Genomic DNA, 27,999 nt, shown 5'->3' on the forward strand with positions numbered 1-27,999 from the left:
CTGGTGAGGTTTCATGAAAAGAATAATGGAGAGGGGATGGAATGGAGTATCCTGGTAAGGATTCATGAAAAGAATAATGGAGAGGGGATGGAATGGAGTATCCTGGTGAGGTTTCATGAAAAGAATAATGGAGAGGGGATGGAATGGAGTATCCTGGTGAGGTTTCATGAAAAGAATAATGGAGAGGGGATGGAATGGAGTATCCTGGTGAGGATTCATGAAAAGAATAATGGAGAGGGGATGGAATGGAGTATCCTGGTGAGGATTCATGAAAAGAATAATGGAGAGGGGATGGAATGGAGTATCCTGGTGGGAGGGTTTCATCCCTGGACAGTGGTATTCCTACTAGCTGGTGCGATGCAGATCTTCACAACAGCCCCGTGCGGGGGTTCAGAAACAGCTGCCAGTGCGTGCACGGCGCTGCAGGTAACGAATCCCAAAGATTCCTTCCTTTGGAGTTCTGTTCTGGGCTGATCCATGACGCCTCTGGAATTCCTGCTCGAAAAACTCCCCCTCCTCTTGGGAAGCATTCGCTGCTGCGATCACTGCGCCAGCGGCGCCTCCCGCGCATGCGCCGAGAGAGAAAAGCATCCCCTCCGCTTCCCTTCCCCCGCAGCGCCTTTTCCCTCCGCCGCCCTGAGCTGCGGGTCCCCGACCTCTCCAAAATGGCCGAGGGCCGAGCCCAGCCCGCAGGCCTGAGCCCGCCTCCTCTGAGCCCCACCTCCGACTCTCATTGGCCAGCCGAGCAGGGCTTGGAATGGCGATTGGCTGCTTACGAGACGGCTGCGTGTGTGGCGGAAGCCCGGCCCAAGATCCGCGGCGCGGCTGGGGAATGTGGAGAGCGGGGATGGCTGCCGGGGAAGGCCTGGGACCGGCGCTCAGGGCAGTCCAGGAGCGGGTGCAGCAGGCGGCGGCCAGCAGGCCCAAGGTGCGAGGCGGGAGGGCGGGGAGCGCGGCGGCGGCAGGCCGGGCGGTTCCTGCTCTGGAGGCGGCGGGTGGGAGAGACCTGGCGTGGCCTGCGGATCGCTGCTCGCTGCTGTTATTAATAGCCTATGCATCTTTTAGCATGAATAACTTATTACCGGGTTTGCCCCCCTCCCCTTTTTAGGAGCATAGCCAGCTGCCTTATACGAAATCAGAATTTTGGTCCACCTAACCTAGTGTTTCCTGCACTGACTGGCAGCAGCAGCACCCCCCCTTGCGCAGGGCCTTTTCAGCAAAGGCCCTCGGCATACATAGAGGGGGGGCGCCTGGGGGTAGCGCACAGGGAACGGGAAGGCATGCAGGGAGGTCGTGGATATCATGCACGATGAATGTTGATTGTGATCTAGAAAAAGAGGGCTGGTTGGCTTCATATTTTTCTGTTGCAACAGAGTTCCCTCCCCTCCTAGCAAGGAGGCAAGAGAGACCCAGAACCAAGAAGAAATATCTCTTTTAAGGGGATGCGTTTTGGCGTGGAGAAGGAGGACAGTCCCTTCTACAAACTGTCAGAAATTACATCCCACCTAAGGTGGGGTTACTGTGGCTCAGGCAGGCCAAGGTGTGATATTCCTGAGGATTTAGCAAGTTTCGCATAGTTCCAGACACAGTTTACACAAAACATTAACATTTGATAAGACAATCAGGAGGCCTGTCAGACATCCCTCAATGCAGAGCATCTGGGCAAACAATGACAATTAATACAAAGGAGGTTCATAGATATAGGAGAGGAATCCATTCAGGAACTTCTTCTGATTGCTATCAGAGTTCTCAGGCAAGGAGGATTAAGGAGGCAGAGGAAATATTTAGGAGTCCCAAGTTGACTTTTGGATTGCTCTCCTGTACTATTTTAGACATGTGGTTTATATACCTATGTATGTATGCTTACCTTGTGCAATTATCAAAATTTATTCTATATTTGAGACAGTAGAATTACTACAATTATGTTCTCCATCAGGTGTCAGATTGATCCCCCTTGGAAGTGATGGTTGAACTCTTAAGCAAAAACACTTGCAAATGACACCTCTGGTAGCCAAATCTGCTCTGGCAGTGTTACGTTAACGTGTGGCAATTTTATGCTGTAAATCATAGACTCACGCTGCGTGATCATAGAAGAATTCCTTGCTTTCTGCCCTCTGTTGTTCCTTGTGAAGGCCTTTGACCACAGACAGTGAATTGAATGGAATTGATTGACTGGCAGCAGCACTCCACATTCCTTGCCCTGCCTGGAGATGCTGGGGAATGAGCCCAGGGGCTTTGCAGGTGAAAAAGCTGCCCTGCCATTGAGCTGCTGTGTCCCCTATGCAGTCCTGCTAAAGTGGTGGGATGCAGAAGAGAGGACGGGACTCCTGTACCTTTCAGTAGATGTGCAGAAGAGGGACTTGATGCACAGCAAGCTATACCTGCTGAAATTCACTCTTATACACAGCTGCTCAGTGTGCAGGAGCCCTGACCTGTTCTGTATCTGCCCTCATCCCAGAAATTCCTATAAGCAATTAAGTAGGGATTAATCACCACTGAATACAGTTGGACTTACTTCCAGGTAACTGTGGATGGGGCTGATGTATGTTCACAAAGCAAGACTCGGGATCTCTTTAAATCATTAAGTCAGAGCCAACGTGCCTTAACAACCGTGAAAAGTAAATGCTGTTAAGTTCAGCAGGGCCTCCCAGGGCAGCAGCTATGGGATTGCATTCGAAGTTACTCTAATGGAATTTATTATAAATAAAATAATTGAGGTCGGAAGCCCAGCTTAGGGCAGATTCACAAATGGATGTGTTGTTGCCGGTTGCTGCTGTTGTGGATGGTCATTTGGCTTGTCTTAAGCTTTGTGTCGCATTGTCATAGTCAATACTTATTGCATTTCATACTCATTTAGCCTCGTTTTAAAACATTTTTCCTCCCTCTCACTTCAGTATTCAATGCAGTGAACTATTAATCCATGGAAGCTTATGCTATAACGTGTCTGTTAATTTTTAGGAACCTTTGTGTTTTTCCCACTTTAACTCAAAACAGAACATGTGAACTTGTCTCCCTTAAAAAACAAAGTTCAAGATGGATGTGAGATAATATGAAATCTCTTATCAGTGCCTGTTGGCCTGCAATAAATATTTCCCATGTTCCAGTCACAGAGTTGAGAGCATCCCCATGTGCACTTGGCCACTGATCATTTCTTTCTTTGCAAATACAGGGATTGCCTGCTATACAGCCTCGCCTTGTAGCTGTCAGTAAAACGAAGCCGGCGGAAATGGTGATTGAGGCCTACAACCATGGGCAGCGCAGCTTTGGAGAAAACTATGTGAGTGTCCTCTCTGTTTCCGCATTGTTTGGGTTTCAGGACCAGAAGGAAATAAGGCTTGAAGCTGACATACAGTGGTGCCCCGCAAGACGAACGCCTCGCAAGACGGAAAACCCGCTAGACAAAAGGGTTTTCCGTTTTGGAGGCGCTTCGCAAAACGAATTTCCCTATGGGCTTGCTTCGCAAGACGAAAATGTCTTGCGAGTTCCTGCGGGTTTTTTCCCTTCCCCCCCCTTTTCCTAAGCCGCTTATCAGCTGATCCGCTGATAAGCCGCTTAACAGCTGATCGCTAAAAGCCGCTAAACCGCTAATAGCGCTAATCCACTAAGCTGTCAATGGGCTTGCTTCGCAAGATGAAAAAACCGCTATACAAAGAGCCTCACGGAACGGATTAATTTCGTCTTGCGAGGCACCACTGTACTCACAAACCAGATGGACACAAAAGGAGCTCATATTTCATTAGTCCCGCATCACCCTGGAGAACTGTGGCATAGCTGGCGAGTAAACGTTACAGAGACAACTTAAGTGGCTTTAAAAGATTCGCAAATGGAGAGAAGGCTGCTGCTCTCAGGTCACGCTTTCAGGCTTCTCATAGGCCTCAGGTTGGCTGCTCTGAGAGCAGGGTGCTGGGTTAAGTGATCTGATCCATCAGACTCTTCATATGATCCTAAATTTGCTAAACTGAAACTTTGAAAAATAAGGGACACTTTGTGTCTGTGAAGGAAGAAGACAAGCCTGGCTCACGCATGAGGCAAGCTGAGGCGACCACCTCAGGCAGCAGGATCTACAGGGATTTGGCAATTGTATTCCAAGTGTGGTCGCATCATTTGTAAAAAGGCAGTGTGATATTGGAGGCCTTTTCACGGCTGTTGTCAGCCTCTTCCATGATGCATACCAGCAAGGTGCAATCTGATGTCATGAAGGCAGCCCTGAAAGGTTGTGACAATAGCAGAGATAACTCTGGATCTGGCCACATTCCCACATTCTCATTTATTTCGAAATGGCTTCTGGAGGTCTTTAAAATGTAAGCTAGACCTGCAGATATCAGTTTGCTCATCACTGTGCAGCAGTAATGCTATATTACAGCTGGTTAATTTGAGTTGCATATGAGTGAACATGGGGAAATAATTGCACTAATGTTGGATACAGGGGCATCAATGTGGTTTGAAGCAGTTTCTTGGACAGAATAACTGTGGGAGCAGTTGGCAATCTGACGCATGACTTTGTACTCAAGAATAGTCTCTATTAGCAGTTTTACAAATGGATATTGCCTTTCTTGTAAAACGCTGCACATTAACCCTTTTGCCTTCTGTTGAGGCATAATTGGAACTCAGTGTCTTAATGCCATGCACATTTGCTTGTAATGTTCACCCATGGTTTGACATCTCTTCCTTCCTCCTTCCTCCCTATCTCCTTTGCAGCTTGGAAGGACTTCTGCTAAGATTAGTTTTACTTTTAAAAAAAAACCTTGGCTTAGTGTTAATGTTTGAACTGGGAATCCTTCTTTAAGATTAACTCTGGTGAGTTTTATAGCAAATCAGCCTCCAGCCTTTGATTATGAAACTGTCATTGTTTTAAACCAGGACCCCTTGTTTGAATGCACCACTGAGTCATCATTCTTTTACTGTGAAACTAAGCGTGGCAAAAGTCTTCCTCCTGGTCACATGGGAGGAGGATAGGGGAGGAATGTTGTCCTTAGTCCATGTTGCATTAAACCAAGGATGGAGAAGCTGTGGCTGTCCAGATGCTGTTGGACTACAACTCCCATTTTCCTGGACTAGTGGCCATGTTGACTAGGACTAATGGAGTCCAGCAGTATGTGGACAGCTGTCAGTTTCCCACCTCTGCAATAAACCATGGTGTTTAGCATTGCATGTGAACAGAGGCCCTTGTAAGTCAAGGTGGTTGAGTTGGAGGTAAGGCAGAGCAAGCCTGGCAAAATTTAATCCATGTCTTAACTTTCTACAGGTCCAAGAACTTCTAGAAAAGGCATCAGACTCCAGAGTAAGTTCATTTTGTGTGCTAGATAAAATCCTCATTCTGTCAAGTTGGCAGAGGCTTGTTTCAGAAAATTGACTAGTAAGCTCATGTTCAGAGAAGAATCTCTGTTTGCCTTTCTGTAGCTGTTCAGTTCTTTATGTATAAATAGCAGATAATCTTGGCCAAGATGCTTCTTTTTCTTGCGGAGCCCCAGTCATTTGAAATAATTTTCGAGCACAGATGGCAGCCTATATGCTGAATCTGTCCCAGCAGAGGTTATTTACACTGACAGCAAACTGCTACCAAGTGTGTTAACTGCCATCAAAATAATTTTAACATTTGAGGGACCTTGGATGAGATTTGCCGCTCTCTTCTTACACAGGGACCATCCTTTGTCTTTATTATGAGCCACTTTATGACGGCTTTTTGCCTTGAAAATTGAGTTATAAATAAATAAAAGTGAAATCATCCTTCACTTGCAAGTGTTCTATGGGTGACTAGCATGAAAATGAATTTCAAATTCTACTCACTTGCCTCTCTTCTCAGATTCTTTCTTCGTGTCCAGAGATTAAATGGCATTTCATAGGCCACCTACAGAAAAACAATGTCAACAAACTCATTGGTAATAATAATTTCTTTTTGTGCTCACTTATGGGGTGGGGGGCAGGGAGACAACAAGAAATCCTTTGTGTACATTGGGGGGGGGGGAGAGTTGTAATGTGCTCACTTCAGTGAATGCACTACTGTTACCAGCTCTGACTTAAGGAGATCCTGATTTTGAGATGCAGTTAATTTGCACAGTGCAGGACACAGAACCAGTGATTTCTCCAAAAATTGAAATTGGGGCTTGGAGGGATTTATTTTTCCCAGGACTTAGGGGCTGCTGCTGTTAGCAAACATGGACTTGGACTATGTGGCATGCTATTATTATTGTTGTTTTAATTAAGTTTCACAGTCATGGCCATTTCATAAGATTGAGCTTAGTTTTCAGCAGGTCAGCTTTCCTCCTGCATCCTCCTGAGTTGTAATTTTGCACAACTCTGTTAATGGATCTGAATGCAATGTGGTCAATGGTGTCTCGTATGTCTGGTCCTTCAATTGATAAACTTATTTAGTTAATTCATAAGATCAGGCAGAAGGTGACTGAGAGACCAGCTTCTATTTTTGCTATTTTTTTACTTTTTGCATGTGCCATGGGCAAAGGGCCCTTTTCTCCTGCTTGGTTTAGGACAAGACGGTTTCTGTTCTCTCTTCCCCGTTCTAAGATGTTGTTTTGCATTATACATTTTGAAAACATTAGTTAAGAGGTGATTAATAATCTAGAAACCGGAAAGGAGCAAAAGGCCTTGTTGTTCAACCAGTCATCCAAAAGCCTGATATAGCCTTATGGTGCAGGGAGCATTGTGCTACTCAGGTAGAGAATGTACAGTTTATGCGAAGGTCCCTAACTTGGCAGTACAGCTCATACTGTGCACTCTGAAATTGAATGAAACTGGTATGCTTTCTGCAATGGATATTTGCTCAGATTCTTCTTTAAATGTCGTCTAGCGGTACCTAACCTATTTATGCTGGAAACGGTGGATTCCCTAAAACTGGCGGACAGAGTGAACGGGTCTTGGCAGAAGAAGGGGTCTTTGGAGAAACTAAAGATCATGGTGCAAGTGAACACCAGTGGGGAAGACAGTAAGTAGATTTGATGTTGTTCTCCCCTCTCACATGCTAAGGGTTCGGGCTTGCATTTCAGCCTTCTTTTAAAGAGCAGCACTTTCTTTGTATGATCCTCCTTCATGTGCACACAAGTATGACATGTGAATGCGTGGAAGGGTGATGTTGGGCTCTTTGAGGCTTCTGCGTGCCTTGCAGGACATCCGGAAAAGGAATCCTGTGCACAGGCAGCTGAATGCACTCAGTGGCGTAGCGTGGGGGGTGCAGGGGGGGCCGTCCGCACCGGGTGCAACATCTGAGGGTTAGGGGGCGCAAATCCACGGGTTAGGGGGTGCAAATCCACGGGTTAGGGGGCACAAATTACTTGCCTTGCCCCGGGTGCTGACAACCCACGCTACGCCACTGAATGCACTTGGCTCTTGGAGCAGTTGGGATCCCTGATCAGACAGGATATGGTCTAGATTCTTCCTAGCAAGGCTGCCTTCACCACTGGGAGGCAGCAAGCTATAGTGTGTACCTCTGGTTGCGAATGGGATCCGTTCCGGAGGCCCGTTCGCAACATGAAAAGCATGCAACCCGAAGTGCCGTATCTGCACAGGTGCACGGCGCAATATAGCGCTTCCGCGCAAGTGGCGAAACCTGGAAGTAACCCTTTCCAGTACTTCCGGGTTGTCACGAGACACAACCTGAAAAAACTTAACATGAAGCAAACGTAACATGAGGTATGACTGTATAGAGTTGGACTAAAACAGAGGAGACACAGGTGCAAATTCACCATGAAGCTGCTTGAATGACCAACAAGCCAATCGGTTTTTCTGAGCCTAACCTACCTCATAGGGTGGTTGTAAGGACAGAAGGGTCAGGGAGGAAGAACTATATATACATCACCTGAGTTCCTTGGAGGAACAGAGGGTTGGATTGAACTTTGGAGGAACCTTGTATTGATTCACACCCTTAGTGCATCTAGCTCAGTATCGCCCCTGGCCACAGTGATCCATGCAACGGTCACCTCCAGGCTTGACTACTGTAATTGGCTCTCCGCGGGGCTGCCCTTGAAGCTGTCCCAGAAACTCCAGCGGGTGCAGAATGCTGCAGTGAGGCTCCTCACGGGGTCTCTGCCATGGGAACATATTCACCCAGTGCTTTTCCAGCTGCACTGGCTTCCGGTGGAGTACAGGGTCAGATTTAAGGTGCTGCTTTTGACCTTTAAAGCCCTTCACGGCCTAGGACCCTCGTACCTACGGGACCGCCTCTCCTGGTATGCCCCACGGAGAGCCTCAAGGTCCATAAATAGCAACACCCTAGTGGTCCCAGGCCCTAAGGAAGTTAGATTGGCTTCAACCAGAGCCAGGGCCTTTTCAGCACTGGCTCCGGCCTGGTGGAACGCTCTGCCTCATGAGACCAGGGCCCTGCAGGATCTGATTTCTTTCCACAGGGCCTGTAAGACAGAGTTGTTCCGCCTGGCCTTTGGCTTGGAGCCAATTTGATTCCCTCCCCCTCTTTCTTTTTTTCTTTTCCTTTCTCCTCCTGCGATGAGGCTATATTTTAATATTTTAATGTTGTATTTTAATTTTGTTTTTAAGTTGTAATCATTCAACTTGTTTTTATTATTGCTTGTTAGCCGCCCTGAGCCTGGCCTTGGCTGGGGAGGGCGGGGTATAAATAAAAATTATTATTATTATTATTAATGACTGGCAGTGGCTTTCAAGGATTACAGACAGAGGATATTCCCAGCCCTGCTTGGAGATGCCAGGGGCTGAACCAGGGACCTTCTGCATGCAAAGCAGATGCATTGCCACTGAGCCATGGTCCTCCCCCAGAGGTTGCAATAAAAATGCAATGTATAACAAGGCAGGATAGCTCAGTTGGTAGAGCATGGGACTCTTAATCTCGAGGTTGTGGGTTTGAGCCCCATATTGTGCAGAACATTCCTGCATTGCAGGACTCTCATGGTCCCTCCCAACTCTTGAAATGCTATGATTAACAAATAAGCTTTTCTTTTTAAAGGTAAACATGGGCTGCCGCCTGGAGAAACAGTAACAACAGTGGCACACATCCTCCAGAAGTGTCCCAGCCTGGAATTTGTGGGCTTAATGACAATTGGCAGCTTTGGGCACGACCTCAGTAAGGGGCCCAACCCTGACTTCCAGGTATTCCTGATCTGGGGGGAAAATACTCATATGCAAAGCTTGTCTTTTAAGGAAGGAGAGGGCCAAGTTCAATTGCATTGTCTTCCCTCCCCTGCAGATGTTGATATCCTTGCGTGAGGAGTTGTGCGACAAGCTCAATCTCCCCATTGAAAAAGTTGAGCTGAGCATGGGGATGTCTACAGACTTCCAGCATGCAGTAAGTCAGTCTATTGCCTTTTATTTTCTCTTTTTCTGCAGTTTCTAATCATGGGGTCTTTCTCCTTCCACTTCTTCCTCTCTCCCTCCCTCCTAGCAGAGTGTCTGGCCCTCTGAGTGAGCAACCAAGCTCATGCTGGAACATTTGAGTAAATCTTGGTTTTCCCATGTGGACAGCTTCCCTGCTTCTCATAGGCAGTGTCATAAACCCATGGACTTGGCAGTGAGCCCCATTAAGTTCAATAGGACCTAACGTCTGAGTAGACATGGTCAGGCTTGCACTGATAAGTATGCTGCACGTGTCTCTCTTTGCCTTCATTTCTCTTCCATTGCTCTCCCTTGCCTGGCTTCTGTTTTCTCACCAGACCCAACAGAAGCTGCTACTTCTTGTATTTAAATCCCTTCATCCAATGAAAGGTTCTTCTCTCTTCATTTTGTTCTCTTTATCTGCTGTCATGATCTCCACTGTGCTTTTACTTTTGTCCTTCACCTATTTCACACTTTCAAGTCTTTGAGTGTTTACGCACCATACATTTAATATACATTCAGCACCTGACCTTGCCATCAAGAATCCTGGAAACTGTAGTTTACCTCATAGCAGAGCCCCCATTCCCAACACCCATAACAAACTACAGTTCCCAGGATTCTTTGGGGGAACCGGGTGCTTTCAATGTATGGTGTACACACAGCCTTTCTTTCCCACTGTCCCTTTCTCTGGGATGCTCTGCCTCCCAATTTTTCCCACTTCTTCCTCCTTGCAGCTGGCTTGAACTCTTACCTTTTCTTCCAAGCCTTTGACATCTCCTCCTTTCCCCATCTTCGCCTTGTGTCCTTCCTCCTCATTTATTTGCATAATTTCTCCCTTCTTTTTAGATGGCAAGGTCTGTTCCTTCTTAGCAAAACTATTAGATTGTACTTACTGTATTATCACAGATGCTTGTTTTTGCAGTTCACAAAAGTGTGAATTTGTTGTAAATATTAAGATTATACCAGCAATAATGAGTCTTTTTGTAAAAAAAAAAAAAATTAAATCAAATCTTACTGACTAGTGATTTAAATCAAAACAAATCCACCCTGGATACACTACAGAGATTCCAGGTACTAGAAAGGGAAACAGAAGCAGGAAAAAGGCCCTAAAGGGAGGGGGAAACAGCAGCTCTTTAGGACAGCATCCAGCTCCAAAAGGAGCCAATATCCTGCCATCGACCCATTATGTCCAATTCCAATTAATTTTTTTATTGCACCAGCCGTAGGCCATGGCATCATTCAGAAGGAGAACAAAAAGAAAAAAACAAGAAAAAAAGAACAACAATAACCATAAAAATCACCGGGCACAGGCATACAATAAAATCATGGTCACGGCTACTAAAACTATTTGTTGCATTAAATAGAATAGAATAGCAGAAGATTCTCAGGTAAGGTGTGCCAAATTAAATATCTGAATCCCCTTTGCAGTTGACCACTGTTTTGTCTAGTTCCTTCCTCCTGATCTTCTTAGCTGCCCGCACATAGAGTGCTACTTTATAAGTAACAAAGTCGTTGGTGTCGCTCAGCAGCCATTTCACCCTTTCCACCCTATTCAGATGTGTTCCATTCGCAAACGGGTTTTATAAATCGGTCTCTTGGGTCTATATATACATATACATGAGAATGAAAAATACTCTGGAACAGGGACTACATAATCGCATGAGCACTGTTCCAGAGTATTTTTCATTCTCGTGTATATTATATCTACTTGAAAAAAGAATGGTTAATGAAGAAATTACGTATCTTTCTACTTATGAGTGTTGAACTAATTGGCTGATGAAGAATTCAACGAAACAGTAGTTGTTATCCGGAAACGCTGTTCAGCAGAGTTCAGAATTGGACATCAGAACTGGACATTTGCTGATTATACAAAGCTTCACAGCGTGATCTCCGCCGGGTAAAGTCTGGCACCGTGATTCATTTAAGGACTTTCAGAGACTTCAGTTTGTTAGTTTTGATGTTTTGAATTATTCCATAAAGTTTTTCACATTGTAATTGTTTCTGGCCATCGTGTTGCTTTTGATATTGCTTACTCATATTTTGCAATACAGGGGTTGGTTTGTTTACTAATTTACAAATGGGATCAAAGTTCCAACTTCCAAAGCACCCGTGATCTTTCTCCTGCTTTTTTTTTGCTGCTTTGCAGATTGAAGTTGGGTCGACAAATGTTCGGATCGGAAGCACCATCTTCGGAGAGCGAGACTACCCCAACAAACCTTCCAGCGACAAAGCCCCGAGGGAGATTAAAGGCCAGCTGGAGAATTTGACAGTGAAAGAGCACTAACAGGAGAAGGCCCTAGCGATTCCTTCCATGGAGGGAGGGGAAACCTTTCTAATAGACCTTACTATGCACTTGACTTTCCCTTTGGGCTGACAGCTGTGGGACACCATCAGGTAATCAGAGGGCGTCGCAGGCACTTCGACACATGTAATTTTAATATTGTATATCCATAGAGATTGAATTTTTCTAACAAAACAAAAAAAAACCAGCAAATGGAGCACCAGTGATTGACAAGTGACTTTTGGTACCTTAGCTGAAGTGACTTTAGATAGCTGCTCTGGATAACCAGCTGACTTAAGCCCTACTAGGTCTGGGCAGGAAACATTTCCAGCTGTGAACATTACACATTTCTAATCGGAAACTTGGTTTCCCTGAGGTGGAAACCCCTCTTTGCGGGGGTGCCATGGCCATGCTCCATTGACTAAGCCCCCCTCCTCCACCCCACTGAAATGCTTTATGGGTAAACTGCTGTGTTGTGTCCCACCAAGCATCCTATCAGAGGTCAAGGTCTTAGACCCCTTTAATGACACTAAAAAGGACCTGTTCAGCATGGGCGGTTTGCTGCTTGCTACACTGTGGAAAGAGATGAGTCAGGGTGCGCTTGCAAGCTTAAGCTACTGGCAGCTTTTGAGCCACAGGTTGGGAAGATTTCTCTTTTTTTAGGTTGTATTCATCCTCCGAAGACTGCTGCTACGAGTTTTGATAGTCGACTGCATATCGCTTTCTCTCTCACATTATAAAATGTCCCTTCCCCGCCCCCTCCTCTGGAAAATTGATGGATGGAGTAGTTCTGCTAGGTAAAAGCAGTATGTTCTGCTAGCCAAAGCCGGGAAATTCCCTGACTCTGCTGCTGACTTGCTGCGTGATCTTGGCCAAGTCACTTAACCATACTGTGCCTGTGTCCCCTATATGAGAAAAACGGGGCTGACCTACCTCACGTGGGAGACCGAGAGGCTGTCGTGCCTGGAAAGTTCCTTGAAATGCCTGTCCCCCCCTTCCCACACTCCCTAAACCCCACCTGCCCTGGAGGAAAGGCAATACTGCAGAGTAGAGCAGTCTCGGACAGAAGGCCAAACTAAACCTTAACTCCAGGCAGACATTCACACACTCGCCTGGGTGTGGGTGTGGCAGGACAGCTTGAGCAGCGAGCCTGCAAGTAGCACATGTGTGAAGAAACTTTTACCCTGGGCAAATGGTGAACTCCCAAATTTTAATGCAAAGCATCCTTATCCCAGATGCTGGGTCCCAAGTGGCAGAAAGTAACGAGTTGTTTCCCCACTGTACATATCTTAAGGTTCATTTAAAGCAGCCATCACTCTTGCTTCACTAAGACCTCATCTAAGTATTCATCTCTCCTCTGCAGCATCCCCAATCAGTGAAAATGTTTACAGTGAAATCTTGTTTTGTAACTCACATGTTGACAATCTACTTCAAGGCCCAGTCTGCTGCTACAAATGACTTTAGTCCCCAGTAGAAATATACCCTCCCCCCGGTCCTCTTTTCCCTAATAGCTTGGGAGTTTGGTGTTTCTTTGGGTTACTCCAGCGGTGTGTCTTTGGCTCAGGTACCATAGTTCAGTGCTAGGACACATGCTTGGCATGCAGAAGGTGCCAGGTTAAAGCCTTGGCTTTTCCAGTTAAAGCAAAAGCAAGTTAAGGATGGATAGCATACCTGAGACCCTAGGAAGCTGCTGCCACTCTTGGCTCCAGTGAGCTTGCTGAACCAGTGGTGTCACCTAATATAAGCCAGTTTCCTATGCTCCTAGCAGTGGGACTTGGTTTTTCTCGCCCTGGACACTGAATGTAACTGCAAAGAACAAACACCCAGCCCACTTAGTGTCCCACTACGTAGGTGCAGTGCTAAATGCAGCCCAAACCTCTTCCCTCCCGCCCCGAGCTCCGCAGTGCAGTGTTTTCATGTGTGTTAAGAAATAAAACCAGTTGTGGATCAGAATACTGTACCATCTGTGCCAGTTACTAAGCTATTAAAGATGTTATTTTTTCTTCTTCTTTTGTTCTTGGTGTTGTGAATTGCAAAGGGGGGAAAGGAAAGAACAGTGCCGGTGGGTTTGTGCTTGGCTGCTCAGATTTTATTGCCCTTTGAAGGCCAAGAAGCTCTTGTTCTGGAGGGATGGCGGGTGTCCAGCTCAAAATATGTAGCTGTTCTAAAACGGACCACCCTGCTCTGGTCTGAATGCTCTCCAGGCAGCTTTTGCACTGGACCCTGGGGGACCCATGTTGCAGCAGGACCCGGTCCATTTGGTCTGGCGAGGAGGGGCAGAAGGCTCTAGCGGTCAGCAGCCGGCCTTAGAAGTTGCCTGATGACACCAGCCCCATGAAGAAGAGAGGGTTGCGTAAGAGAGAAAGGGTTCTGCTCTCAAATGAGGTCATGTGCAGTAAGGAGAGTGCAAAGCATTGTGGGAGGAGAAGTGGTGGGGTGCACCTTCGAGAAAGCAGTCTGGTGGGGGTGAGTGTACATCGGCTTCCCGTCTTCAGTGTTGCTGAAATAAGAAGAATGACACACTTGTACAACACGAGAACGGGCCTTTGCTGCAGTGGCTCCCTGTCTGTGGAATGCTCTCCCCAGGGAAGTTCGCCTGGCGCCTTCATTATATACCTTTAGGCAGCAGTGTTCCTTTTAAACCAGGCCTTTGGCTGATTTGATTGACATCCTATGCCCTTTTAAAATGTGGGTTTTGGGGGGGGGTATTGGGTTGTTGCTCTTTTTTATTATATATTTTGTGGTTTTATTTTTTTATTTTTGTTCTGTAAACTGCTCTGAGACCTCTGGGTATAGGGTGGTATATACCGTATTTTTCGCCCCATAGGGCGCACCGGCCCATAGGGCGCACCTAGGTTTTGGGGGGGAAATAAAGGGGGGGGGGGAATTATTTTTTTCCCAGGTGCGGGGCTGGGGCGGGGGAAGCCCGAGCTTCCCCTGACCCCAGCCCCCAGAACAGGCTGCTATCTACAAGCCGTGGGAGAGCTGCGCGACTTCACGCAGCTCTCTCACGGCTAGCGGAGAGCTGCCCAAAGCCTGGGGCGTGCTGAGCTCAGCGCGCCCCAGGCTTCGGGGTGCAGGCAGCTCTCCCACGGCTTGCGGATAGCTTCCTGAAGCCTGGAGAGCGAGAGGGGTAGGTGCGCACCGACCCCCCTCGCTCTCCAGGCTTCAGCGAATGCCTGCATTCGCCCCATAGGACGCACATACATTTCCCCTTCATTTTGGGAGGGGAAAAAGTGCGTCCTATAGGGCGAAAAATACGGTAAATTCAAATAAGAATATTGCAAACAGCCTGGGTGTTGTTAGTGCCAGGGTAGCTCTCTCCAACAAGCTTAGGTTGATGGGAGTTGTGGTCCAGCAAAATCCAGAGGGCACTCCGTTGGCTCCCTCTGTATTAGCGGAAAAGCATAGAAATAAGGGTACATCTTTTGCTAGCCTGTTTGTATGGTGTCCCACCTTCTCAGTCCTGAACACGTGCAAACAAGAAATACACAGTTTGTGTGCGTAAAGCCTAATAATCTTAAGAAGGTGGCTAGCCTGTGACCCTCCAGATGTTCCTGGACTACAGCTTCCATCTCCCCTGACAATTTGTCATGCTGACTACAGCCAAAGGCAGAGTCCAACAACATCTGGAGAAGTACAGAGTAGCCACCCCGTCTTGTCAGACTTTCAGGGAGTAGTTACAGATAAGTAGCCGTGTTGGTCTGCCATAGTCAAAACAAAAAAAAATTCTTCCAGTAGCACCTTAAAGACCAACTAAATTAGTTCTTGGTATGAGCTTTCGTGTGCATGCACACTTCTTCAGATACACACTGTGGGTATGAGCACACGAAAGCTCATACCAAGAACTAATTTAGTTGGTCTTTAAGGTGCTACTGGAAGAAATTTTTTTTGTTTTTCAGGGAGTAGGACAGAGTCGCTCATAAACTGGGCACTAGGTGGCAGAGTTTCCTAACTTCCCAAAGGATAATTGGACCCAACATTTAGGTTGGGAAAAGATGGGCTTGTGTGGGAATTTGCTACAGAAGAGAAGGGAGCTGGACGAAAAGGAACATCTCAAGACTGACCAGTACATTCTTTTTGCTTCCTAGTCTGTCCTTTTAAAATGCAGCAAAAGTGGGAGTGCTCAGTTATCCGTTCTTCCATCTGCCTTGGAGGTCATTGTGACTTATAGTCAACACAAACACATTTTTTCACAGGTGGCGCTTGTAAAGGTGCAATTAATATCTCACCTTGCACTACATATCTGTTCCAGCCTTTTCACATATGCTGGGCAAATGGAAAGCAAAAACTCTTCAAGTTATTCTATTAATCCAAGACTTCAGAGCATCCTTTGTTACTGATGCGTGGAACAAACTGTTTCTTCAGTGTGTTATACAATCCACAGGCCAAACTGAAAGTGCAAAGTCCTAGCTGTCCTGCCAGTGGCTTGAAGTAATAAGTTCCACTCCCAGCTACTCTTCAAATTTCAGCTTTGAAAAGCCCACATCTGATGCCTCCAACCAGAGCGTAAGATGCAAAGAATGTGGTGTCATAACCAGGTTGCCCACAGAACAACTAACTCTGAAATATTGCAGCAAATGAGCAGAAGTGGGAACAAGGTTTGCTGGCCTCAGGCCCCAAAGTGACTTTTGGGGACTTGATAATGCCTGCCTTGCAAGAGAAGCAAGGATTACAAAAAGCCTCAGATTCTTTTAAAGGCCCAGCTAGAGAAGGTTTACATGCTTCTTGCACCCACGGCTTTGAAGGGCTGCCTTTTGAAGGTGCTGGAATACCCACCCATATAGTGTCTCTCCTGAGCCAAAGGACCCCTGCTGAGGGAAGTACTTCTGCCCCCCAGCAGTTATTTTAGCCTGGTTCCAGTCAAATGTAGCTTGCATATTCTCCCAAGACAGACAGGTGCCAACAACCAACCAATAGCAACTTGGTGGAGGCAGTGTTTTAGATTATTTTGAAGGGGAAAGGTTTAAGTGTGCACACACAGCACTATGGCCATAGCAGCATTAAATGTTGGAAACTGCGGCATTTGCTTTGAAGTTTAAAAAGGTGGAGAGATTCAGTAATTCATTTCCCATGTCATGTTCATTTTAGGCCTCGAGGGGCAGAATTACTCATAGCACTAGTACAAGAAACTAGAGTGGAATCTACACACATATACAAAATGCCATGAAAATGATTTTTTTAAAAACGTTTTGAAAAATATATTGAATTTGGCATAGCTCACTGTCACCATCTAGTGTCACATTCGTATATTGCACATCGCAACACATTTAAAACGTTTTATTTGCAGCTGTGTGGCCGAATCCTTGGAGAAGCATTAAAAACGCCAAGATTAAGAGTGGGTGCCAAAGTTCCTTCCCCCTCCTCTCTCTGCATCTCTTTCTCCTTTTGTGTGTTGTCTATTAGATTGTAAGTGAGTGGGCAGGGACTATCCTACCCTTATTAATGAAGGGTGGTATAGAAGTTCTTTTGAATAGCAGCTACTGCAGCATATGGGTAAAATGAGACTTAACCCTCTCCTCCCACGCCATGCCACCCCTGAATACCCAAGGCAGCTGCATTCTTGTGCCAAATAGCAGCTGTGGTGGGGAAGGAGAGTTTTGCTTGGTGCAAAAGGAAAGGTTAAGCTCTTCCTCCCAGGTCACATTGGCTGTGATCCTGACACACACCCTCCCCATGACTGCTATTCAGAGTTTTAAACAGACCCTCACATTGCTGTATGACGACACAAGAAGAAGAGTTTGGATTTGATATCCCGCTTTATCATTACCCTAAGGAGTCTCAAAGCGGCTAACAATCTCCTTTTCCCTTCCTGCCCCACAACAAACACTCTGTGAGGTGAGTGAGGCTGAGAGACTTCAAAGAAGTGTGACTGGCCCAAGGCCACCCAGCAGCTGCATGTGGAGAAGCGGGGAATCGAACCCGGTTCACCAGATTATGAGTCCACCACTCTTAACCACTACACCACTCTGGCTCTACACAACATGTAGCTTGGCCCAAAGGCTCAGATAGCTCTCCAGAACTTCTGAGGAATTTAACTCCTCATCTTTCACCATGTTGGCTGGAGTTGATGAGAGCTGGAATCCAACAACATCTGGAGGGGATCCCATTGATTTTCCCTGGGATCTGTGGACCTCGGTAGTGTATTTAATCCTGTGTAGGATGAGGAAACACAGGCTGCATATACAATACGAGCTGCACTCAAAGCACACAACTTTCCCCAGTGAATCCTGAGAACTGTAATCTGTTAAAGGGGCTGAGAACTATAGCATTTTGATTGATGGATTTGATTTATTATATTTCTATGCTGCTTTTCATTCAAATGAATCCCAAAGCGGCATGCGAGCAGTAACATGATATACAACATAAACCCTACAGAACAATTAACAAATCATCAGTGGAACAATTACAATCTATAAAACACTGTTAGCAAAGCAACAACTAAAAAAAAATCACATCACAATTAAAGCAAAAGCCCTAAGAATAACAAACCAACACGGCATTTTTATAATCTATAAAACAATATTAACAACAGCAACAAAACAGCAACCAAAAGATAACCTAAGTTCATACACACATTCTCCACCGGAGTTACCAGGATTCTTAGACACGCTGTGACCATATTTCTAATGTTTTGGAACCCTCAGACTACACATAGCAGGAACTTGAAGCCCACCAGATCCAAGGTCAGCTGGGGGGGGTGTTTATGCCTTAGGTGAACACCACACATTGGATGCAGAAACAGGTGAGTATTCCCAATTGCTGGATTAGAGACAGAAGAAATCCCTTTGGAACAGCAGACTGGCTTATAGTGCCTTCCGATTTCAAGACAGCCTTGTCTGCCTTTGTGGAGAAATCGTTTATTCAGTGGCTGTTGGGTTTCCTCTAGCAAAGTTAGGTGGAAGCCGCTTTTATTGGCCACCAGTAAGAGGAATTTGGGCTTTAATTCGCACTTAAGCGGTCAACTTGCTCTTGCACCAAACTGCTTCAGATTGTTCGTGTAATAGACTGCCCCCCCTTGCAGATTCCTATATACCAGAGGTGGGGGGCTTTTTTCATCCCAAGAACCACTTTCTCTGCATGGCAAGCTTCCATCATGCTACAGGTGGGTGGGGCCAGTGGAAAAAGTGGGTGGAGCAATGAATGTAAATTTAATAAAAACAAACAGCCAGGCAAAAACATGCAGGGGAGCAGGACATGTGCACAGTGTGTCATGAGGATAGTTGCGAGGGCCGGATAGAAAGTCCTGAAGGGCCACATTGGGCCCCAAGGCTTGAGGTTCCCCACCCCTGCTATGCACAGAGAGATCAGAAGGCACACTCTGGCCTCTACCTTTGGCTCAACCTCCTGCCTTCCAGAAAGAATCAAAGCAAGGAGGATGCTCGCCTGGCCCCATCCATCGGCTCCTTCCTGACTTCAGCTGCCAGTTACCTTGTGGTTGCAAAGGGGAAGGGGGCACAATCTGGCTCCTGCTATTGACCAGGACCCTTGAGGCTACTGGGAGGCTGTACATGGGCGTAGGCAGGATTTTTGTTAGGGGGGCCAAGACTTGGTTGGGGGCCAGAACTCTTGTGATTGCTCAGTTAAGTATTTCTATTGTTTTACTTGATTAAGGGGGTCTGACTCTGCCCATGAAGTTGCACACCCTGGCCTCTTAAGCAAGAGAGGGAGTGACCTGGCTCTGTCCTTAAGGCAGTGGAAGAGCAACTGTGCTTGTTTTCCTCTTCCCCCCGCATCCCTTCCCTTTTTCCCCCTTTTGCATCGTGTCTTGTGTCCTGCTTCAGATAGGACGGTCCTCCGATGGCGTCCTCTAGTTCAGGGTCCAGGAAGCTTTGGCCCTCAGAAGCACATTTCCCATCAACCCCAACCAGCATGGCTGGTAATCGAGGTTGATAGTTCAACAACATCTGAAGGGCCACAGGTCACCCACCTTTGCTCTCGTTGAAGGGCTGTCCAGTCCAAGGATGGGGTAGGTGAAGCTTTGTAAGAAGAAGACGCGAAATAATGGCCTTCAGGTTGCTCATTAGCAGTTAGGATCTGGGCAGTCACAGAACTCACAGCCTTCCTCACCAGGGTGAGAACTATTGCATTTTTATTTTTATAAATATTTATTAAGATTTTTTGAGTACAAATACATAAATAATAAACAACTTTACTTATATAACATACTTTCTTCACTTCTTTGGACTCCCTCACGTCTCCCGCTCCCACTTACATTGTGGAAAAGTTTTTCCAAGCAAATTATCATCTTGTTTACAATCTTATATCCGCTCATTTAAATACAATCTAACAGTTCTCCAAAAAAGAGTTTATACTTTCTTTAAGAGAAGTATTGCATTTTTAGTTAATAACGTCCAGGCCAACCAACACTTTTCTCGATGCAGGAACATCTTCCGTAAGGCAGAACATTCACATCACCTGAATGTGTGTGTGTGTGAGGAAGAGAGAGCGCTCTGTGCTTAAACAAACCCAGAGTGCTTTCTGAGCAGCCTTGCTCTGAGAAACTTCAAGCCCTCTGGATGATCGTGAGCCCAGTGTTGTTATTTCAGCACCGCAGAAGTTCACCTTTCTGTTTGCCTTTTGCCGGAGAAGGGGTTCCAACGGATTGGAGTCTGTGTTTATCTGGGAACGGGTTGAGAGGGTTTGGAAAGAGTTGAAAGGAAACTCAGGCTACATGGTTTTCAACCCCTTTGGGAAGCAGCAGCGTTTGAACTGTAATCCTGAGGCAGGGATGGGCCTGGGGTTTCACGTTTCTGTTCAGTTTGCATCTGTGGAGCCGACTTGTTTGGAGAGGTGCTCTGACAGGAAACGGCGGAGGCAAAGCTGATGGTACCACACAACTCTCTGGAGACAGCAGCCCTGACCGACCAGCATCCTCTAGGATTTGAAGGCAGCAGAACCACCCTGTTTGCCTTGCTGAGAATGCAGAACTGGCTCCTGCCGCTAGGAATTGCCTGAAGAGGAAAAGGCAGGGATGCATTAATCATGTTTAGAATGGATTTAAGGGGGCTGGGGGGTAAAACAGTGGTTCCCAATTAAGTTTTTTTAACTTCCAAAATTGTGCCCTTGTGCGTGAATAGGACACATCCCTTGTTTTGGATTGTACTGCTCAAACACAGGCAGTGGAATCCAGTATAAAAGTTGATGCCCTGAGGTTTTCACCAAAACTAATGAACAAGTTGCTAGTCCTTATGGTGGAAAGATAAATTGAGTGGGGGGGGACAAAAAATGTCCCCAGTGAAATCTCAGTAGCTGGGATGGGGTTGAGGAGGAACACCAGATGCATGGGCTGTGCTTTAATGCTCTGTGTAGTCCATCAGGTCGGAGTCAAAAATTACAAGTTAAGGGCATTTGCAGATGACCTAGTGTTAACTTTGCAACAGCCAGATACTAGTACCAAAAGAGTATTAGAACTAATTGAGACATTTGGTCAAGTAGCAGGATTTAAACTGAACAAACAGAAAACGAAAGTGTTGGAAAAAAAACTTAACAATGGAAGAAAGAGAGAGATTTCAGAGTGAAACAGGGTTGGAAATAACAAAAAAAGTGAAATATCTGGGGGTGAACTTAACATCTAAGAATGTGAATTTATTTAAAGACAATTATGAAAAGTGTTGGACAGAAGTAAAGAAAGATTTAGAAATATGGTCAAGATTGAGACTTTCCTTGTTAGGCCGAATTGCTGTTATTAAGATGAATGTATTGCCTAGAATGTTATTTTTGTTTCAGACGTTACAGATCTTAGACAAGATGGACTGCTTCAAGAAGTGGCAGAAAGACATATCCAAATTTGTCTGGCAGGGCAAAAAGCCCAGAATAAAATTTAAGATTTTAACTGACGCAAAAGATAGAGGGGGCTTTGCCCTGCCGGACTTAAGACTCTATTATGAATCAGCAGCTTTTTGCTGGTTGAAACATTGGCTGCTTCTTGAAGATACAGACATTTTGGATTTGGAAGGATATGACAATAACTTCGGTTGGCATGCATATTTATGGTATGACAAGGTAAAGGTGTATAAAAGTTTCAAAAACCATATTGTTAGGAAAGCACTATACAATGTTTGGATTCGATATAAAGATTTGCTGGAAAGTAAAACTCCCAGGTGGTTGTCACCAATGGAAGCTAAGGCAGTGAAAAAACTTAATATGGATACTAATTGGCCAAAATACTGTGAAATCCTAGAACAAGATGGTGAGAAGTTTAAACTTCAGAGTTATGAGAAACTAAAGTTCAAAGTTCGAGATTGGTTACATTACCGTCAGATAAATGAGACATTTAAGCAGGACAGGAAAATAGGATTTCAGAAGGAGAGGTCAAAGTTAGAAACAGAACTGTTAGAACCCAATACTAAGAATTTGTCTAGAATGTATAACTTGCTGTTGAAATGGAATACACAAGATGAAACGGTGAAATCAGCTATGATTAAATGGGCACAGGACATCGGTCATGACATTATGTTTGCTGACTGGGAACAGTTATGGACCACTGGTGTTAAATTCACGGCATGTAATGCCTTAAAAGAGAACATAATGAAAATGATTTACAGGTGGTACATGACCCCAGTCAAGCTTGCAAAAATTTACCATTTGCCCAATAATAAATGTTGGAAATGTAATGAGATGGAAGGTACCTTCTACCACCTTTGGTGGACCTGCCCAAAGATTAAAGCCTTCTGGGAAATGATCTATAATGAAATTAAGAAGGTCCTTAAATGGACTTTTCCTAAGAAACCTGAGGCTTTTCTCCTGGGCATGGTTGGCCAACTGGTGCCAAAGAAGGATAGGACTTTTTTTATGTACGCTACCACAGCAGCAAGAATTCTTCTGGCAAAGTATTGGAAGATGCAAGAACTACCTACTCTGGAAGAATGGCAGACAAAGGTGACAGACTTCATGGGACTAGCAGAGATGACCAGCAGAATCCGAGACCAGGGGAAAGAGACAGTGGAAGAGGACTGGAAGAAGTTTAAATTATATCTTAAAAACTGTTGTAAAATCGAGGAGTGTTGAGATGTCAAGGGGTAAGAAGTAGAGAAATACAGCTGTAATTATTAAGTTTAAAGAAATTTAATGAAAGGAAAACAGTAGATAAACTGATTAAAGGGTTGCTAAAGAACTTTGGAATAAGGATGCAGCGAAAGGGAGGTATGGGGAAGTCGGTATATGTTTAATGTTGGGTATGTTTTTGTTTTGTAATGTGTATGTCTTTTATTATGTATTTGAAAAATTAATTAAAAAATTTATAAAAAAAATAATGCTCTGTGTAGTCCAGCCCACCACTGCCAAAAAAAGAGAGATTTTGAGTACAGCTAACAGGCTGCGCTACACAAGAAGGCAGCAGAAGTCTCAGTGGACTTTAAATAAATAATATGTGGAGAAGCCGAGTGAAAGAATGGAGTTCCAGAGCAGACAAATGAAGGATACGGAAGAGTTGAGGCAAGTTAGCATTGTTAATTCGGAGTTTTTCAAGAAAACCGAAGGTCATATCCACATCAGACATCACTTGCTGGAGGCCTTGTAACAGAGGGTCCAGTTTGTGGGGATGGGCTAGCACTGGATTTTCATGTGCCCAGCAAAGATTTGGCCCAGAAGCCGTACAAGGACCATCAACTCCATTGAATCTGTGGACTGGGGAAGGAACTGCGCTTTTAAAGCTCACGGCTTACCCCCAAAGAATCATGGGAATTGTTGTTTGTTACGGCTGTTGGTTCTTTTGAGCTACATTTCCACTATATGGAATTTGACAACCGGACAACGTAAATGGATTCTACATGTCCTTACTATGGCCAACTGTTCTTTAAAAAAATTAATAAAATAAAATAAATCAAAGTATGGTTTCTGGGAATTGTACTTCTGTGAGGGTGAACTATAGCTCCCATAATTCTTTGAGGGAAGCCAGGATTCTTAAAGTGGTATAAATGTGCTTTAAATGACTGGTGTGTATGGGGTCAGAGCTGAAATAATGGCAATGAGTGGGAGAAGGCAGGAGGACTCAGCAAAGGAACATGCACAGAATGGTGGGAGCAGAAATGTATTGCTCCATTTTTATTTTTAGAGAATCTTAGAATGTCAAGAATTGGAAGGCACCTCAGAGGTCATCTACTCTTTCTTCTTCTTCTTTGGCGATCACTCACAGCAGAGTAAGATTGTCTTCCATGAACACGGTCTTAAAAGGGAGTCCGTAAGTGATCGTGGAGGCCAATTCTGGATCCACGCACCCTTCCACAGTGGGGAAATAGGTTTTTGGACAGGAGTTGATCACAGTGAGGGTTTGCCAAGCGTGCCTTCCTCTTAGCACGTTTCTCCCTTTTGTCCTGAGTTCGAGTGCTGTCAAAGTCCATGACATTTGGTAAAGGCTGTTCTTTAATTGGAGCTCTCACAGGACACTGTTTCCCAATTGTTGGTGTTTATACTACATTTTGTTAGATTTGCCTTGAGAGAATCTTTAAACCTCTTTTGTTGACCACCAACATTAGGCTTTCCATTTTTAAGTTTGGAATAGAGTAGTTGCTTTGGAAGATGATAATCTGGCATCTGCACAACATGACCAGTCCAACGAAGTTGATGTTGAAGAATCATTGTTTTGATACTGATTATCTTTGCTTCTTCCAGTCGCCTTCTCAATCCGGCCTGCGGACGGTCTGGGAATCAGCGTGTTTTTACATGAGTAGAATGTGTGCTTTTATTTAAAATGCATCTCTGGGTTATTTGTGGGGCATAGGAATTCGTTCTTTCTTCTTCTTCTTCTTCTTCTTCTTCAAAATATAGTCTGGCCCACCACATGGTCTGAGGGACGGTGGACCGGCCCATGGCTGAAAAAGGTTGCTGACCCCTGATACTCCAACGCTCGACTCAGTACAGGATCTACAAGGCAGGAGGCAACTGCAGCAGGGGCCGTGGCGGCTGGTACCCATTGAAGCTGGTAGGGTGAAAGGCAGGGAGCCGAACCATAGGTGGCGCTGGAGCCAATGGTACACAGAGCCCACTAATTCTAGTTTTGTCTCTTCCTCCCTCCTGAGAACACCAAGGCTAAGGAGGAGGCAGCTGAAAGGCGGGGAGACCAACAGTAGGTGGAGCCAGACTCCAGAGCCAATGACAGGCAAAGCCAACTCATTCTGGTTTGGTCCGCATCCTCTGGCTTGGATGGAAGGATGGAAGGAAAAGGGTAGACAGTGGAGGGTTGGCTAAGGGCAGACTGCAACTGGTGGGGCACCAGGGGCAGTGCCCCATTTGCCTTAATGGACTTAAACTACACTGAGCTTACAACCCCCAAATAAAGCGTCAGAGAAGCGCGCGTAAAAGAGACACACACACAACTGCAAGGGGAAAAGGCGCGCGGGGGGGGGGAAGCTCCCCAAATCACTTTATTGCCCCCAAATCGTGAGGATGAGGCTGCAATCCAGCACACGTGTACCCGGGGGACAAATCTCACGGAACTCAGCGGGGCTTGCTTCCGAGTAGATACGACCGTTCAATAACAATGCTTTTAGTCTGGCGTCTGGAAAAAAATGCAAACTATTGTAAAGGGAGGATCTGTTGTACTCCATCCAGTTACGCACTTTCAGTAGGGATTGTTTTTAAGGGGAGGCGTCGGAGGAAGAGGGGACCTCCTTGAACCCTCGCAGCAGAAGAGGAAAAGACTCCGTCTCGCTCGAGTCCCGAACGAGCAAGTTGCGGATCCAACTCCAGGCTCAGCGTTGGCGGAGGGACAAGGCGCTGGAGGCGCTAGGGCCGCGCGGTGGCCGGGAAGCGGGAATGGCCATGCAGGCAACCGAGGGGAGGGACGCGAATGTGAGCAGCCGAAACCGCTAGATCCAACCCATCCCAAGCGCCGCCGCCGGACATTCCCCACTGGCGGCGCCCCGGAGCCCAGAGCTCTCCTCCGGCCATGCAGCGCGCAGCCCCGGGCAGCGGGCAGGCGCCGGACGCAGCCGAGCTCCGGGCAGACGGCCGCGCGCCTCGGCCGTTGCTCCCTTCGAGGGAGGTGTGACGGGCGGGAAGAGCCCCCGGGCCGGATCCGGGGCTCGGCGGACGCCCTCCCGGTTCATGTCAGCGCGCCGCCGCCTGCGCTTCTGAAGCTGCGCCTTCCTCCTCCGAGCCGGGCGCCCCCTCGAGGGATCCTCGCGCGGCGCTCCGGGCCCCGACGGCTGTTGGGCTCCTCCCGGGCTGGGGACTGGACGCAGCCCGGCTAAGGATGGGCTGACAGGCTTGGGACGGTGCCGCTGCCGGGAGCCGTCGAGGATGCTCTGGCCGGCCGCGCTGCTCCTGCTGGCGGCGCTGTGGTGCTCCGGGGGAGCGCGCAGTTGCCCCGTCCAGCTGCGCGGCTGCAAGTGCGTGGGCGAGCGGGCCAAGGGGCTGGCGGCGGCCAGGAAGAGGGTGAGCTGCAGCGGCGAGGAGCTGGCCGAGCCGCCGGCGCCCCGGCTCTTGCCCAACAGCACCGTCACCCTGTGAGTAGCGCCGGCGGGGACTGCGCGCGGGCGGGCGGGCGTGAGATCTCACGGGGTGGGGTGGGCAGAGACCCCACCAGAATTGCCCCCGGCTCTGATCCCGGTAATGTCGCTCTGGACATGCTCAGAGGCTGCGCGTGTGCAAAGCGGAAAGGCTGTAGCGGAAAAGTTTGCGGTGGTCATTTGGAGAGCGTTTTGAACGCCCTCGGAGGTTATACTGCTTCCCATATCCAAAAATATTTAACCAGCTTTGTTACAATTTTCCTTTTGGACTTAATTTCTTTTTTATTCACTTATTTTTAAACGAGGTTTTTTTTTACAGAAAAAGAAAAGACAAAACACATGAACATCCTTTTGACTTAATTTCATTGGCTTAAATTGTCTCCGGATCTGTTTTTTGTTGTATATGAGTCGCTTAGAGTTACTTGTTGGGTGTTTTTTTTAAAGTGACTGATAAGTTTAGTAATAAAGTACCGTATATAGCAATGTAGAAATCCACACTTTTTGAAATCTGCAATTCAAAAAAATGAAAAGAAAGAACTCAACTCCATCCCCTCCCTCTGACCTTAATCCTCCAATAATTATTATGGTATTATTATTATTATTATTATTATTATTATTATTATTTGGAAATGGGGATAATCTCGGGAGACTTTCAGCTGATCCAGAAGCCCCAATGTTTAGCTTCCACAAGATTTATTCAAATTATAGCAAAGAGCAGCTGAGGGACATGCCATCTGAATGCTCAGGAGCATGGAGGGAGTGAAGATTGTGGTTACTGAATAATATTAATGGGACCACACTTTTATTTACTTTATTTAGAAGTATTTATAGATCACAGTGGTTGGATAGGCACATTTGCACATGGCCAAAGCAGGTGGGGGCGTGTTAAGGGGTGTCCTGGAGGCCTGAACATTAAAAGAAAAAAGAAGAAAAACCGCTTACAGAATTACTGGGTGCACTGTGAGACCTCAGTCCCTCACCATCTTAACTTGCCTAGAGGCATCTGTACATTAAGGTTACCAGTTCCCCCCCCCCCCAATGAATCCGGGGACATTTTTCAACTTAAGTGGATTTTGTCAGGAGACTGATCTGGTAACCTTACCGTACATACAGTGGTACCTCGGGTTACAAACACCTCGGGTTACAGACTCCACTAACCCAGAAGTACTAACTTGGATTAAGAACTTTGCCCTAGGATAAGAACAGAAATTGTGCGGCAGCAGCGAGAGGCCCCATAAGCTAAAGTGGTACCTCAGATTAATAACAGTTTCAGGTTAAGAACGGACCTCCGGAACGAATTAAGTTCATAACCAGAGGTACCACTGTATGTATTAGTATATCTATGCAAATCATGGGCCTGTGCCCCTCTAGCAATGCCCCGTGATCACAACCATACTATCCATTTACAGCACAAAGAAACCTGGGAGCTGTAGTTTGTTAAGGGCGCTCAGAACTGTAGCTCTGTGAGGGGTAAACCACAGTTCCCAGGATTCTTTGGAGCAGCCAGTGGGAGTGATCCACGTCATGTTTCTTCATAGTAGGTGGTCACTCTGTGCAGGGGACGTGGGTGGCGCTGTGGGTTAAACCACTCAGCGACTTGCTGATCAGAAGGTCGGTGGTTCGAATCCCTGCGATGGGGTGAGCTCCCGTTGCTCGGTCCCTGCTCCTGCCAACCTAGCAGTTCGAAAGCACGTCAAAGTGCAAGTAGATAAATAGGTACCGCTCCGGCGGGAAGGTAAACAATGTTTCCATGCACTGCTCTGGTTTGCCAGAAGTGGCTTAGTCATGCTGGCCACATGACCCAAAGCTGCATGCCGGCTCCCTCGGCCAAGAAAGCGAGATGAGCACCACAACCCTAGAGTCGGCCAGGACTGGACCTAATGGTCAGGGGTCCCTTTACCTTTTGCACCCTGTGCAGAGCAGTTTAAAAGCCAGGGCATCACCAACCATTTTAGTGTTTGGGGTGGGTATTAC

General features: G+C 46.4%; 2 protein-coding genes across 3 annotated transcripts in view; both read left to right on the plus strand.

Moving 5' to 3' along the window:
* The first annotated feature begins 285 nt into the window (after positions 1–285).
* Positions 286–13,581, plus strand: PLPBP (pyridoxal phosphate binding protein). 2 transcript variants are annotated; one of them, XM_081891131.1, is made up of 8 exons: positions 286–309; positions 3,170–3,277; positions 5,246–5,281; positions 5,804–5,879; positions 6,806–6,940; positions 8,930–9,072; positions 9,170–9,268; positions 11,441–13,581. In XM_081891131.1, the coding sequence occupies exons 1-8, from the start codon at positions 292–294 to the stop codon at positions 11,576–11,578; spliced, it is 753 nt and encodes a 250-aa protein (XP_081747257.1). In that variant the 5' UTR covers positions 286–291; the 3' UTR covers positions 11,579–13,581. The 2 variants fall into 2 exon arrangements, with proteins under 2 accessions (XP_081747257.1, XP_081747258.1); XM_081891132.1 differs by lacking the exon at positions 286–309 and adding an exon at positions 784–928.
* An 11,899-nt stretch (positions 13,582–25,480) lies between these two features.
* ADGRA2 (adhesion G protein-coupled receptor A2) overlaps positions 25,481–27,999 on the plus strand; it is a 107,666-nt gene continuing 105,147 nt past the window's right edge. Inside the window, exon 1 of the mRNA XM_081890851.1 lies at positions 25,481–26,022. Coding sequence (XP_081746977.1) covers positions 25,817–26,022 — 206 coding nt within the window. The 5' untranslated portion in view covers positions 25,481–25,816. The remainder of the gene's footprint in view (positions 26,023–27,999) is intronic.

Source organism: Podarcis melisellensis, assembly GCF_964234715.1.
Source record: "Podarcis melisellensis genome assembly, chromosome: 15".
Lineage (NCBI taxonomy): Eukaryota > Metazoa > Chordata > Lepidosauria > Squamata > Lacertidae > Podarcis > Podarcis melisellensis.